The sequence below is a fragment of the Cynoglossus semilaevis genome, chromosome 10 (assembly GCF_000523025.1).
Source record: "Cynoglossus semilaevis isolate Cse_v1.0 chromosome 10, Cse_v1.0, whole genome shotgun sequence".
Taxonomy (NCBI): Eukaryota; Metazoa; Chordata; class Actinopteri; order Pleuronectiformes; family Cynoglossidae; genus Cynoglossus; species Cynoglossus semilaevis.
The window spans coordinates 8,046,010-8,060,466 of record NC_024316.1 but is presented as its reverse complement, the minus strand read 5'-3'; the positions used below and the strand labels follow the sequence as shown (position 1 = coordinate 8,060,466).

Below are 14,457 nucleotides of genomic sequence, written 5' to 3'. Positions count from 1 at the left end.
TGTCACGGGGAAGTGTAACAATACCTGAAGGAAAATCAACAAGTAGGTCAGAGCTGAGGGAAATGCTGATGACGGAACCGCAGTTGAAAGTGGAACCGTGTGTAAAGAATTCGGCCACAAATAGAAATGTTACTTAGCCAAAAATAAAAATATTTTTAATGAAATCCACAGGCGTACAAAATGGGCCTGAAAGAAAATTAATGAAATGTTATAAATAAGAAAAATAATTATTTTAGGATTAAATGAATTAAATGTTTGAATAAATATTTTTAAAAAAACATTAAGTAATGAGAATAGCAGCATGACCATTAAGCAAATGTAAGACAAAGGTGTTTTTATTTACAGTGATAAATATAATAATAGAGCCAAAATTAAAAAGGGTATTGAACAATTTAAATTGTACTTTAAATAAGTAGTACTACATTAATAAAAGAAATCCAGGGAAACTTTAATGACATCACTTACTAATATTTTAAACGCGACTGTTGCATGTGACAAATGTGTCTTTAATTAGGAAACAGTGCAGTCTGTGCCAGTGTTAATATGAGGAACTCTCTTTGTAGACACTGGCGCTGCTAATGTTAGCGATAAGTCAAAGCAGCAGAGGATCAAAGGCTGTAAGCTGCTCACTTCCCCTCCTCTCCTCACCTCCTCTCTCCCCCTGTCAGGAGGGAGACCTGCAGACAGAGCAGGAATCCTGATTCCAGGTCTTAAAGATGCAGCGTGTCAGTGTTAGTAAGTACAGACCCCCCCTACAGGGGGTGCTATAAATGCAGATTGAATACCCTGGACAATGCTTTATTTCCATAAGATTATGTATTTTTATTTTAGGCTGTCGATTTTTTTAAGCATTTTGAAGTCTTCCTTCACTTTAAAAGCTGGACTGTATGTTTGTTAGCTCAGTATCATTTAGCTTTTTTTGCATCTTTCTAAATTCTTGTTGCTTTTGACATTTTTTGTACCCTTGATGTACACATTTTAGAAATGTTTAAAAGGTAAGCGTTTATGTAACAGATCATTCTAGTGATTTTTTATGTTCCTAATCATTTTGGATCATATGTCCAGTTAATTATTTTATTCAACAATAATGAGAATTTATATACACTATCTAAGTAATTTCAAGAGCGTGACACCTCCAGCCTGATCCACAGTGCAAACTGTGTCCACTCTCACAGCAGACACACATGTCATCACCATTAATCTGGTAATGATGACATCACTATTACTGTCCATACCAACCTGCCTCCCAGCTGCCCTGTCTTTGACAACGTACCCTGAATTTTTGGTGCACGGCAGCAGGGAGGAAAAGCAGGGGTTAATCCCAGTTTAATACACAGATGCAGAGCCCGGGACGGCGGCTGTGATGACTGTGTTATCATCAGCCAGCATTCGGGTATCCCTTCATTTCAACCCGGCAAAATGAGTGGGAGAGAGGGCAGATGGAGTGGGGTAAGAGAGTGGATGCCTGAGGTGGAGTGTTATTAATAGAAGAGCAGCAGAAACTTCCCACAGCCTGTGTGTGATCACTGTTTAAGCTGCTTCTCATCACTGGGTTGGTTTGAAGTCCTGCCTCCATCCTCCACTCCACTCTCTTTTCTTTCAAAAAGGCTTATTCTGCACTCCAGATATGAGGCTGTGGTATTTTTACACTGTGCATATCAGTGATGAGCAGCACTGGGGTTCAGGTCTGATCAGTGCGTGGTTTGACCAAAGATGCTGCCGATGATGTCACAGTTCAGTCCATTTTAATTAAAATAAAAACATTTACAGTACGGTGACTGACAACCTACATGTTTGCACAACTACCCAATCATTTACCTTAGCTTAACAAAATAGCATTTTTTGCAATTTTCTGATCATAACATCTAGCTTAATTTTGAGTAATATTTAACATATTTGACAATAGGTATTTATATATATCATTTCATTAACCTGGCTATTAGCTTTATTTGCTAACTTCAGATTCAATGTTAGCAATTGAGACAAAAAAGTTTATAATTCAACATATCTTTATCTCACACAAAGGTCTGAAGACTGGGAGACGGAGGAAACGCAAGTGAGGTTAAAACCTTAGCTGCACATGGACACAGCTTATTTTGTTTTCATACAGTAGTGTGTGTATGAACGGTTCGAGCGCTGATAAACTCACACACTCATTCAGCTCTTGCCAGCCTGCCATCACAGCCAATCCAAGAAAAACAAACGAAATGAATATTTAAAAAAAAACAACAAGAAAAACAACTACGCCAGACAAAACCTTCAAATCTCCTGAATTCCCGCTGCAAGCTTTTACAGCAGCAAGTCAGCCTACGAAAGATGAAAGTGAAAAGAAATAAAAGGCTGAAATTTAATCTGCTTTAAAGCTCTTGGACAGAGACACGTGTGCCTGGAAGTGTGAGAGTGAGGGCTGATAGGGGATAAATATATTTCTTACCCTGCCCTGCAGCTATCACAGGCCGCTCCAACACAGAGTCCTATTCAGCAGACACCGCTCTCATTACCAGCTGTAATAGGCTAAGTCTTCAAATTATTAAACGGCAGGCCTGTGTATGACACAGATGATACCGGCAGTAAGATAATCTGCTGCAGGAAGTGAGGAGGAGGAGGACACTGGTGAAACATTTTGATTGGCCTTCGTTGGAAACTGTCATCCACAAACTGAACACAGGCACAGGCCAAAGGTTCAGGTAAACCATGAGATATTTGATCGGTTTTAAATGACTTTGGTAAATATCAGCTAAATGTGGTCTAACAAAATGATGTGGCCAAAGCGTAGGCCCATTTCAGGTGGTATTTCGATGGTACACAAAGAGAGCTGTTACTCAGATTAGGCCCACATGGTTTTACAAAGATTTGTAGGCCACATGTTCCATGTGTTATATGGGTCACTTTTCTGTCCGTGTTCTGTGGGCGCTAGTATTTCATTCTTAGTGATCCACATATGTACACGCTGCCTAGGATGCAGAAATATCCACAAAATCCACAGCCAGAAAAAACCTCAGTCTCAGTCTGTAATTTATCTTGTATTTATATTAAAATGCTACACAAAATCTACAGCCAGAAAAAACCTCAGTCTCAGTCGGTACATTTAAAAGAATCTAAAGTCCAATCAATAGCTACCTGTATCATTTTAATGTGAATTACTATCATAATGTAAATAATAATGATTCTTATTCAAAGGAAATGCAATGTGAATACACAGCAAATTGCATGTTACGTGATCACATAGAACAAAATATTGGAACAACCAAACAACTGCATGGAAGTGACCTGCACTCCTCATACTCTGTTACCTGACAGATAGATTCATTACCCTAACCTGTAATAAGGAACCACAAACATTCAAATTCAAATTGTTTTTTAACTGTAACTCAAGAAATGGTTGGTTGTGTTTTTTATTTCTGTTGCTGTGTAAAGTGTATTTAGGTTTCCAAAAATATCAAATAAATAATATTTATAAGTCAAATAAAAATGAAAACATGTATTTTTTACAAAAATGCAACCAGAAGAAATGGACCCTTTTGGTCAATTCTTGCACATTTCATGGCCTAATGAATTTACGATTGTAAATGATATCATGTTTTTCATTTACCTGTTACAGAAATGTAATAACCTCATTTAAACTCACTTCTAAACAGTTAAAATTCACATTTTTGCTTTAAATAGGCAGTAAAACAAGTTTATAACACACACACACACACACACACACACAGCTCTAATTGAAATTGACTGGCACAGCGCTCATGTGTCAGTATTGCTTTCAGGGTAGCATTTAAGCAGCACCACAGGGGCCCGATCCACTTGAGGGGCCCCCCATCATAAATAATTAAAGCATCCACAGAGTCTGCTGGGAGCAGAGCTCAAAGCTGCCAGACCCCAGGCGACAAAACGCCCGTTTAAGCCCAATTTGTACACATAAAGTGTCAGAGAGAAGTAGAGGGGAGACTTACCTTTGTCCCCCAGGATTCCATCGATGCTGTGTTTGGTTTTCTTCTCTCCGTCTTCATCTTTTTTATCACAGTCGTCCTCATCGTCCTTCTTCCCAAATCTTGCCCTCAGAACACGGCTGATGGAACTCACTGCCAACAGAGAGGCCAAACTAGCATTATTACAGTGCTGATTATTTTGTTATTTAATAACTAGACATGCTGAACACCTTCACTCATCAACAGCAATTTAATTTGGCCATAATGCTTCACTTTTTTAATGTTCAACAATAATAACACACTGTATCTGGAATGACTTTTGTTCAGATCCTCCAATCACATGTCAGGGTTCAAGGTGACCACAGATTATCCTAGTATTGTACTGACTATGACCTCTACGTGGCGCTTAGTGACATTCCGCGTGTGCGACACCTAAACCACTGTGAAGTTAACGGCTCGACGGACCGAAGAAATGAAAGAAGATTTTCATCTAATTATTTAACAGACGACTTCCGGTTACATGAAAAAAATGGTTCGAAGATACTTTTACGTTACGTTGACGTTACGATATTAAATTCGTAGAAAACAGAAAACCGAAACCTAAAAAATAAAAGGCATTTTGAATGTTTAGGTCTTTAAGTAATTATATTAGAATAGGTGAAAGAGGCATAAACTAATTATAACAAAATATTTGAATTTGTAGTCAGTTCTCAGGGATTGTTGGTGTGCAAAATAATATAATAATATTATGTTTAGTGACTCAACACGACTTATTTCATATAATAATAATTATACAAATAATTTACCAATACATTCATGATAATAATAATTTTCGTTTCGAGTGTTATCGGCACAATACATTCATGATTATTCATGATGATGAATAATTTTCGTTTCGAGTGTTATCGGCGCTGTTAAATGTATAAAGCACGTTAACATCAGATGTAATTGAAATATTAACAGAATGGTAATAATAGAAATGAATGTAGCTTACCAGGGGAGGCCTCACCTGAAGGGACTGTGCTTCTGTCGCACACACCGTCCTTCAGCAGTTTGTCCCGGATCTCCCAGCTGAACATTCCCGGGTTCTCCCGTTTATACTCCTCGATCCGCTTCTCCACGTCCGGGGTGGCTACCTGCTGCACCTCCGCATGACCAGAATGATTGTTAATTATTTTAATTATGATTATTATGATATGATGATGATTATTATTATTATTATTATTATGAGGCCTCACCCTGGGCTTGCTGCCACCAATGGCCCCAGGTCTGATGGACCCGGTCTCCTGGTAACGGCACAGGATCTTGGAGACGCAGCCGTGGGAGACCCGCAGCTGTCTGGAGATGACGCAGGGCCGGATCCCGTGGTGGGCCATTTCCACGATCTTGTGTCTGATGTGATTGGGCAGCGGGCGGCCGTTGATGAAGACCCCACCGAGCTGGTTGACCCGGCCTTGGCCCAGAGGAGTGGACACTGTGGGGGAGAAGAGGAGGCCTGAATCTACAGTAATGTAGGGGGGATTTGACTGGTGTGAAGAGGCCGTCATTGACCCTGGAGATCAGGTTTAAGGGTCCTTCAGTCTCTCGTCATTATTCTCCTCACGGTTCACAAACACTGATGTGATCCTGACATGTTCATGTCCAGACGCCTGGACACTTAAAAAACAGGTACCGTCTACAAATAGGATTAGTTTGAAAAGTACAACGGAGTTTTGTTTTTTTAATTATGTTAATGTAACATTTGTTTCCCTTTGATGATTTATGTCGCTAATGAAAAAAACAAAACAAAATTATGTTTCATCGTCACTGGTTAGGTATTTGGATGTAAATTAAGACAAAAGGAGTAAAATAATAAGAAGTAATAATGTGATGTGGAATTTAAAAAATCTTGATAAGTAATTAAAAATAAATGTTTAAATGGACAAGAAAGGGAAGGTGGTCATTTCTCGTTGTTTTTAAGTCTATTTTAAATGTATAAAATCTGCCTTTAAGTACGTGTTCAAACCTGCGAAAACATAACAGAAAAAAGATGGGTAGAAATTCTTTGTCATTCGTCTTTCCGGATTCATGTGCATTCTCAAAATATCATTGTATAAGTTTAAAATGTGTTGAACCAGAATCTACATTTGTTGTTCGATTCGAGCCAAACAACAAAAATAGAAGCATTTTTAATGAAAAAGAAACAAAGACATTTTATGTGAATGAAATATTTAAAACCCGCGCTATTCTTGGATAATTAAACAGAGTATAAATAAAACGGAAAACAACAAAGATAATTAAAAAAAAGGCTTTTTACAATTAAATAAAACTGTCATATTATTAATAAAAAGAAAAGATTTCTTAAAGACAGGAACAGTTCCCACAGTGGTGGAAGATGGTGAAGAAAACATGGAGAAAAACTAAACATAAGAAACATAGTGAGAGAACGGCACAAGAAAGTCATATTTCAATAAAATATGGAAATTCATAAATCAAATATTTGATTGATTTTTTAAAAAGGGTCGATTTCCGGTCTTTAAAATAAGAACAGGACAGTAGGAAAACTGTTTCAGTGGAAAGTGAGTTGAGGAGACAAAAATTGGGAAAGAAATATTTCGGGGTTAAAATAAATTCGTTACGTTTCACGGGAATGTTTTCCAGGGCCTGGAAAATTGTTCCAGGTTGTACCAGGCTGCTAAGTCCTACCTTCCAGAGGGAATCCGGTGCGGGGATAGTTCTGCCCGGGAGCGGGGCACATCATCCGTGGTACCGTTCCTGGCAAGGACGACATTCTAGCATATAAATAAGATAAAATGAACTCAAAATAAAAAAAAATTAAAAACGAAAAAAATAAGTTTCTAGATGTCCAGTTTAAGTGTAGCTTTCTGGTGAAAAAAAAAAACAAAAAACAAATGTTGAGAAGACAGATAAAAAGTCAGATCCACAGAGCGTTGGAGGAAAGACGAGGCCGGATGTTGAGGTGAAGGTGGAGCTCCTCCAGACGGAGAGGAGATGGTTCCTCACACTGTCGGTGGATAAATGTGTTTACACTGACTAAACAGCACAGCTTTAACAGCCACTGTGAAGGTCCGACTGGAGTCTGACAGAGTCCGGGACAAGTCTGGACCAGGAGGACTGCAGGAAAAAAAAGAGAGGCGAGAGAAAGAGGGGGGTCCTGGAGGAGATCAGGGATAGGTTCCTGGGGAGGATACTTCTTATTCGGGAGGGAAAAGCTCCAACAAGTTTCTGTAGCCAATGAGGAGGACGGCACGAAAACACACACACACACAACACAACACAGCACGGGACGGGACGCAAAACCAGCGAACACTGATGTACAGAAATGGTACGCTTCCTCTTTTACAGAAAACTACATTTAACACAGTATTCCTAACATACAGTACCAGTCATGTGTAGTATATGTCTTATACACACAAAATAAAAACGTCCCTTAAAATACTGAGGTCAAAAATTGCCCGCCTTTTATATCGACCCATTGATTTACAGCACGAATAAATCAGACAACAGCAACAATAATTCGTTTTACCTTCAGATTTTCTCTTCATGTAAACACGAATCTTCTTAAATGTTTAGTTAAAACATTGTGGAAGAGCAACAACGATGACGCCCACATGTTAGGATAAATACGGTTAGAAAAGAGTGGAGAGAAATAAGGTTTGGCGGGAATTTAAATGAGCAGTTTAACAAAACAAAATTGGCAAAGGATACATAGATTTACATATATTCCTTTGTTGTCGATATTCAAATATATATCCACAAATATATATCGATATTCAAATATGTATTGACAGCAAAGGAATAAAAAAATGAAGTTACTGACAAAAGATGTTACATTTTGTTCAGCGACGTTTCCATATGAATTTGTCCCAAAGAACACAACTGCAACATTTAAATTCAATAGTGAAGGAGTATATACTGCTGTGGAAATGTGTCGTCGCTTCCAGACCTGACAGGGTTGAGTGAACCAGACAGAAGCTGTGAAGCAGCAGAGACTGAGATTTGGTCAACTTTCTGTTTCAGAGGTAAAAGATTAAAGAAAGAAACGTGTAGATATTCATTCTTATCTACGTACTGTGTAATCCTGTGGGGGTCACCAGGAGCTGCTGGACGGTCCACATGGGAAATGTCTTCAGTCCATCACAGGGTCACAAAAAAACCTCACCTCACTCACTTATGGTCAATTCACTGTATCCACCTGACCTAACGTCCGTGTCCTTCATTTGTGGGAAGTTGGAGGACATGAAAGAGAAAACCACTGTGAGACCACTGACTACTTCAAATGTTGGACAAAATATTTAAAAGGGAAATATCATCATTTGTTGACGTCCAGGTGGAAATGCCCCACTAATTTATTTATTTTTGGTTGAAAATAACAGTTTTACTATTCTACTATGAAGGATGGTTGTCAGAATTCAGATATTTTCAAGATGTATCCTCAATTTATCACATTAATGGGTAAAAACTCAAAAGAATGATTTCCCTAAAACGTCGAATCGGTCCCTGGAAAAAGTAGCTTAATTTGGACACTAGAGGGCGACGAAGAACTAATCTTCGCACACACGATTGAAAGGATATCAGTATTTAAAGAACAAGGTTGTGTGTTTATGGAGGTTAAAGTGAAAACAGCCAGACATGTTATTTTATAAGGGATATTGTAACATTTTCAGGCCTTGCTCAAACAGTACTATAAGAATAACATTTCTTGAAGTAACCATGCCTCACTCTGTCTGCAAAGGGCAGCGGCCTATTCTATTTTAAGGTGAACACTTCACACAGCTGGGCCGTATAATGTAAGAACAGTGAAGCAAATTGGTTATTTGGAAAAATGTCAAACTTTGCTGTGGGTTGGAATGGTTTAAAATAAAAGTTCATCTAAATGATAATTTATTTGGAGCTCTTGACCTCAGAAGTAGATTAGGAGCAGAAAGTTTATTCCAAACTGAAAATAACAGAAACTCACTGGATAACAGGGCCAGGCAGGGACAAAACATAAACTGGGACCAACCAGGAACTAGGAACAAAAACCACAAAGAACAAGGAACGCCAAGCATGGACACAGAACAATGACCTGACAAAGACAGAGTGAGGGAGAGAGGTGTATACATACCCAGTGAACCAGGTGACACCAGTGAGACTAACGACAGAGACACAGGTGAGAGTGATCACACTGATTGAACAGCAGACACAGACAGAGGGGAAACAGAGACAGACCCCAGAGTCTAACATCTAACCATGATTTGACTTATTGATTTTTAAAATCACACAGTGTTTCAGGTTCTTTTCCCCAGGTACTTTGGGAACCGCAACATAGATACAGCTTTTTATCCTTTTTTTTTCATTTGCCTGTTTCAAATTTGTGTGACGGAATATAAAAACAGTTGGGAATTAACAATAGTGTGATGTAAAACTATCAGTTATTTCAGGTTATTGAATAATACATTGTTTCCAAACCTTTCTAAGCTACAGCACATATATATCATTAGGAAAAACCCCACGGCACACCAGGAAACAAAAATCTCACAAAAAGGATATCTAATGAAATATAATAATCTTCTAGTTTAACTGACCTCATCATTGACTAAAATCATGGCCTGTTTAGTTATCTTCTCCAACAGCTCTGATTATTTAATTTTTTTTTAGGTTTTCATAGCTGTCTGCTGCCACCTAGCAGAAGAGGATTTAGTTGTTCTGCCTCTCATGCTTTGACAAGAAAAATTAAATGCATTAAATAAATAATAGTTTTCAGCCCAACTAAGTAAAATTGGATAATTTTCCACGGCACACCTAATGATCTCTCACGGCTCACTAGTGTGCCGCGGGACAGTGGTTGGGAATCACTGGAATAGTAGGTTACATTTTTTAACTGCTGACACACAAAGGTTTGTAATGGAGTTTCTTGAATTTCATTTATAATTAAGTGATATATCAAATATTGCCAAAAGCATTAGAGATGTTGATAGTTTGATTTTATTACAGGGATGCCTGTTAGTGTGTTTATTTAAAGGTTCATTTCTTGGCCTAGCATCAATATTCACACCTGGTCACTAACTAACAGATCACCCAGTAGTTCTGTGCCTGTCTCAATATTGAATATTCTACAAACACATACTGTGTAACACTTCATTTACATTCACAAACAGTCGACACTGTTCTACACTGTTATTATTCCAAGGATTTCGCTGTGCTTCAAACTGCAGCCTCATGGATTTGCAGCACTATCACCATTGGTTCTGTCCATTAGAAATACACAACCAGAATTATTATGGTTTTAGTGAATTTTCATGATTTTTACATTATGAAAACAGACATTAACTCCACAACTCAGTGGTTACTAATCTGAGACATTCATCACTGACGGGCCCGATGACTGAGTCCTGTTCTGCCCTGGCTGACATGTGCTGTCCTGCAGCCCGCGCATCATGTGACGGGCGGGCTGCTTGTTTGTGTAGAAATCAGTTATCTGTGGCTCCCCTTTACAAATTTCAGGAAGAAAAGAGTCAGTGTGATCCAACTTTTGAAAGTAGCAGCCCCCATTTAGCATGCAGTGGGGCAATTGGTTTCACTTAATCGATCATGGTGACTGAGCCATGAAGAGGGACGGCTCTGACGACCCACAATGCCCCAGTTCAGAGCTGAGCAAAAGTCCCAGGCCTTTCTGTTGTTGAAAACATGACCTCCACCTTCCACAAAAGACAACTGAAATATGCTGCGTTGTTTAACAATCACATCTGGGACAGAATCAACTTGCTCCAAATATTTTTTTAAAATTCATTACTGTTGTTGTTTGTTTCTTTTGGTTTGTCCTCTCAGTGGAGACCACCGGAGCCTGGAGCTGCTCTGTGTCGTTAATCTCAGTGTCTCCCTTTAACCTGATTATGGCGTTGTTCTTCATCTCCCCATCTTCTCACTCACACCAATGATGCTTAATTTGCTGCTGCGTTGCTCCTCCATCAGAAAGCATGGAGGTCTCACTTAAGCGAGTGAAACACAAATGTTAGCTCAAACACTAATCCAATTTCAAATGGAGGTAATTATTTCCATACAATATCAGCTTCCATTTTTGAGGGGAGGGGGGTCCTTTGAGTGTTTTGGCCACCATAGCCAAGCCTTAGTAATCAAGATTATGAGTAGATTATGAGTATTGATAGACAGACAGGGTGTACAGGCTGCCCATTCTGTAGCAGGGCTGTGAGTCTGTTCTACTCTGAACCAAAGGCCTGATGTGTGGAAACCTCTCTGATCAAATTTGAACTGATCAAATGGTGGTTCTGGGGTCACACTACAGCCCCAAGGCTAACGGTCTAAAATGTCTGCAGGACCGGGACTCATGGACACAAACCCTGTCTTTCTGATGGACCTATGTGTTCACTGACCACACCTGTACATGTTGAACCCAGGATGTGAACAGGACACGACCCTTTGTCTGCTTTTGTGAGGTTTGCTGCAGATGAAACACGTCAATTCTTTGTCCTATTTCCAGGAACCAATGAAAGGATCCCAGCAGGATAAAAGTCTTCGCTGGAAACATAGCCAATTTCCTATGGTGGGATATTTTCTGCTGTTTGCTGGAGTGTTATGACTCTTTTCAAGGGCATTTCTAACTTGTTTTTTCACAGGCGATTATAGCTAGAACAAGACAAGCTCTGAGGCCGGCAGAGCATGGGACCTTCATGAGGCTGAGAGCCACCTCCGCAATCAATGTTGCCATTTTGTGAGATCAAGCAAACCAGATCCACCATGCAAGATGCATTTCGTTTGCTGAGTGGCTTTTCTGAAGCGTCTATTCATGCAGCAATTTTTCACAGGAGCAACAGTGGATAGCATGATGGGGAGGATGATGCTGCGTCGTTGAATAATGTCTCCACTCTGCACGAGATCTATCTGGTGCAATGGTAATAATAACGCGGCTAAATGTGGTTTCTCTTCTTCTTTAATTATAATCAGAAAAACAATTCCAGTGGTTAAGATTTCCAGGGTAACAAAGTGCTGTATGTGAAACACAAGTTAAAAGGCTGACACGCCACGACCAGAAGGTGAAGACTGATAGATGGTAGTGGTCTGGGTCCCTTTTAAAATCTAATCCAATTTATTTTTTATTTCCAGTATAACCAGGATTTTTCGCCTCTGAAAATGCATAAAAACCAAGTAGAAAAATGGCTCAGTAATAATTCTAAAAGTTAGCCATGAAAAAATGTGTTTGTTGATCTCTTTAGGCCATCTTTCACACCCCGTAGTTAATGATTGGTGCTCGGCGCAGTCCTCTGCTCCTGTTTCACTGACAGGTTAATGTCAGGTTAAATGCAGAGGGCAGTTTTGTTGTGTGTAGCTATATTTTAAAAAAAGACAACATTGTTTCTTCTCTTCTACAGCCAGTAGGTGATTTGATTTTCCAACATGAATGGCCTTAAAAAAAGAAAACCATTTCATTGTTGGAAGAGTGTAAACAGTGTAGTGTAGAGTAGTGACAAAGTTGTTTTATTTAATAGATAGATTCCTACATGATTTGATATCATATATATTATTACATCATATTTCTTGGGAGGTAAATGTATTTAGTTAATACTTTATTTTTTTCATACTTTTATTCTGTCAATCAAAACCAAATGTTTTCTATAGACTTGTACAAATACATTACCAGTTGCATAATTTATCCCTCCATCCATCCATCCACCCATCCTAGAATCCTTTCATACCCATACACTGTAGAACAGCACAGGGACATGCTTCGAGTCTGAGTCTTTGCCGTCCTCACAGTTAAAGGTCACAAACCTAAGTGGGACAGCTGCAGACATTGATGTATTGAGTCCAAACAGGTCTTTATTAAAACTGCTCTTTAAACCACCTTTCAATAGGCTTCATATGGTTTGGCTTTTCCATACAGTCTGCAGGACAGAGTGATTTTAGTCCCTGAAAGTCCATGCTATAAGCTGCTCCTCTGAGGATTTTCTCTTTCCATTCTAGCAATTTTTTTTTCTTCCCCATCTCCTAATACATTAACTGTCTGCATGTTCACATAATCCTAACCTCACACCTCTCTGCTCACAACCAGACATCCCTCTGATGTGCACATTCCTTATCGTGTCCATTCTAACGACCAGCTTTTTCTATGTGTTCAACTCCAGCTCAGCCTCCAGTCTTTTGTTCAATGACACAACCTCTAAAATAAAACTGTCATTAAAACCGCATCTGTTTATTAATATAACATTCATCAATTTGTTTGTTAAATTCACAGCATCATATGGCTTTATCCTAATGTATATTAACTGTTGAATCAACCTATTGGCTAAATGCATTAATCATATAGACTCCCACAGGGTTAGGGTGATGGAGTAAAGTCAGGCTGGGCAGTCGATCATGAGATCAGCATCAATCATGTTCCATATCTGAGTTCCCATCAGCTGTTCCTGTTCATAGTTTGATTATAGTTAGATAATGGCTGTTGGAATGTCTTTGTATAGAATGATGATGAGGATGATGATGATGATGATGATTGTTGTTGTGGACTCTCAGTATTAATATCAAATTTTATTTTCTTATTCTTTTCTTATTTTGTAATTATAAAATGAATATTAATGATAATCGCAATGATAGTCCTATTTTTCATAATTGTATCCATTGTTGTGTTGTTCATCTACTTCGTTAAAATGTTCTACTTTATTGAATGTTCTTTATATTTTCATCTATCTATATATATATATTGAATTTAATTATAAGACACAGTGGAAAACTAATGTTTATGTTTTGTTGTTTTTTTTATCATTCGCATTTAACCTTGTTTATTCAAATGTATTTTATTAGTTTGTGCTAAAAAAAATGATTCAAGGAAGTGCATTTTCACCCCTGTAAATATTTACTCTAAAATAAATCTTGAACAAAAAAGATAAAATAATGACACAAATGATCATTAGTGTCATTATTACACCCGCACTAACTGTAAATGATCAGTTAGTGCGGGTGGTGTGTGTTAACCTTTTTTAAAATTATCAGTTTTATAGTCAAGTGAAAACTAGTATCAACTGACTTTTGCAGTTTTAGTTATTGTTATTATTTACTCAGCAACACATTGTATTGTTTACTAGCCTACAAAGCTAAACAATCTACCTCGTCGGCTTTTGGTTAAGGGTACTTGATAAAAAAAACGGTTTTTGGTTATTATTTATGGACATATTTAAAAACCTGTTAACAAAAAAAAAACACAAAATAAACGATACCTTAGAGCAGGATATATTCTGTGTGTATGTTCATATTAGGTCTACTTTTTTATGTTTACCGAGAGAGAAAATAGAACGTATATAGTAATCAGCTCCACTTCCTAACCGGTCACCCTGGAGCGATCGCTGGTATTATTTCGCCCTCTGCTGGACAAATAAACAAAATTCAAAAGTATTTAATAAAAAAAATATTGTGTATCTAGGTCAATAAAAACCATTTCTAAAATCAAAATTTAGTGTATGACCATAAAAGTTGTAGAATGTCATCAAATCCCTGTTAAGCAGCAAAAATGTATAGTGAAAAAAATGTATAAAAACTA

General features: G+C 38.1%; 1 protein-coding gene across 9 annotated transcripts in view; it reads right to left on the bottom strand.

Annotated features, from left to right (window-relative positions):
• The window catches only part of LOC103384843 (paired box protein Pax-7-like), a 29,263-nt gene extending 19,940 nt beyond the window's left edge, over positions 1-9,323 (bottom strand). Inside the window, exons 1-6 of one of the 9 annotated variants that reach the window (XM_025059621.1) lie at positions 8,887-9,323; positions 7,999-8,140; positions 6,612-6,680; positions 5,165-5,400; positions 4,921-5,071; positions 3,951-4,079 (exon numbers count right to left, since the gene is read on the bottom strand). In XM_025059621.1, coding sequence (XP_024915389.1) covers positions 3,951-4,079; positions 4,921-5,071; positions 5,165-5,400; positions 6,612-6,680; positions 7,999-8,044 — 631 coding nt within the window. In that variant the 5' untranslated portion in view covers positions 8,045-8,140; positions 8,887-9,323. Of the gene's footprint in view, positions 1-3,950; positions 4,080-4,920; positions 5,072-5,164; positions 5,401-6,611; positions 7,919-7,998; positions 8,141-8,886 lie in introns of those variants that run through there. The other 8 variants (XM_025059623.1, XM_025059622.1, XM_025059624.1 and 5 more) reach the window with 8 other exon arrangements.
• Positions 9,324-14,457: the final 5,134 nt, after the last annotated feature.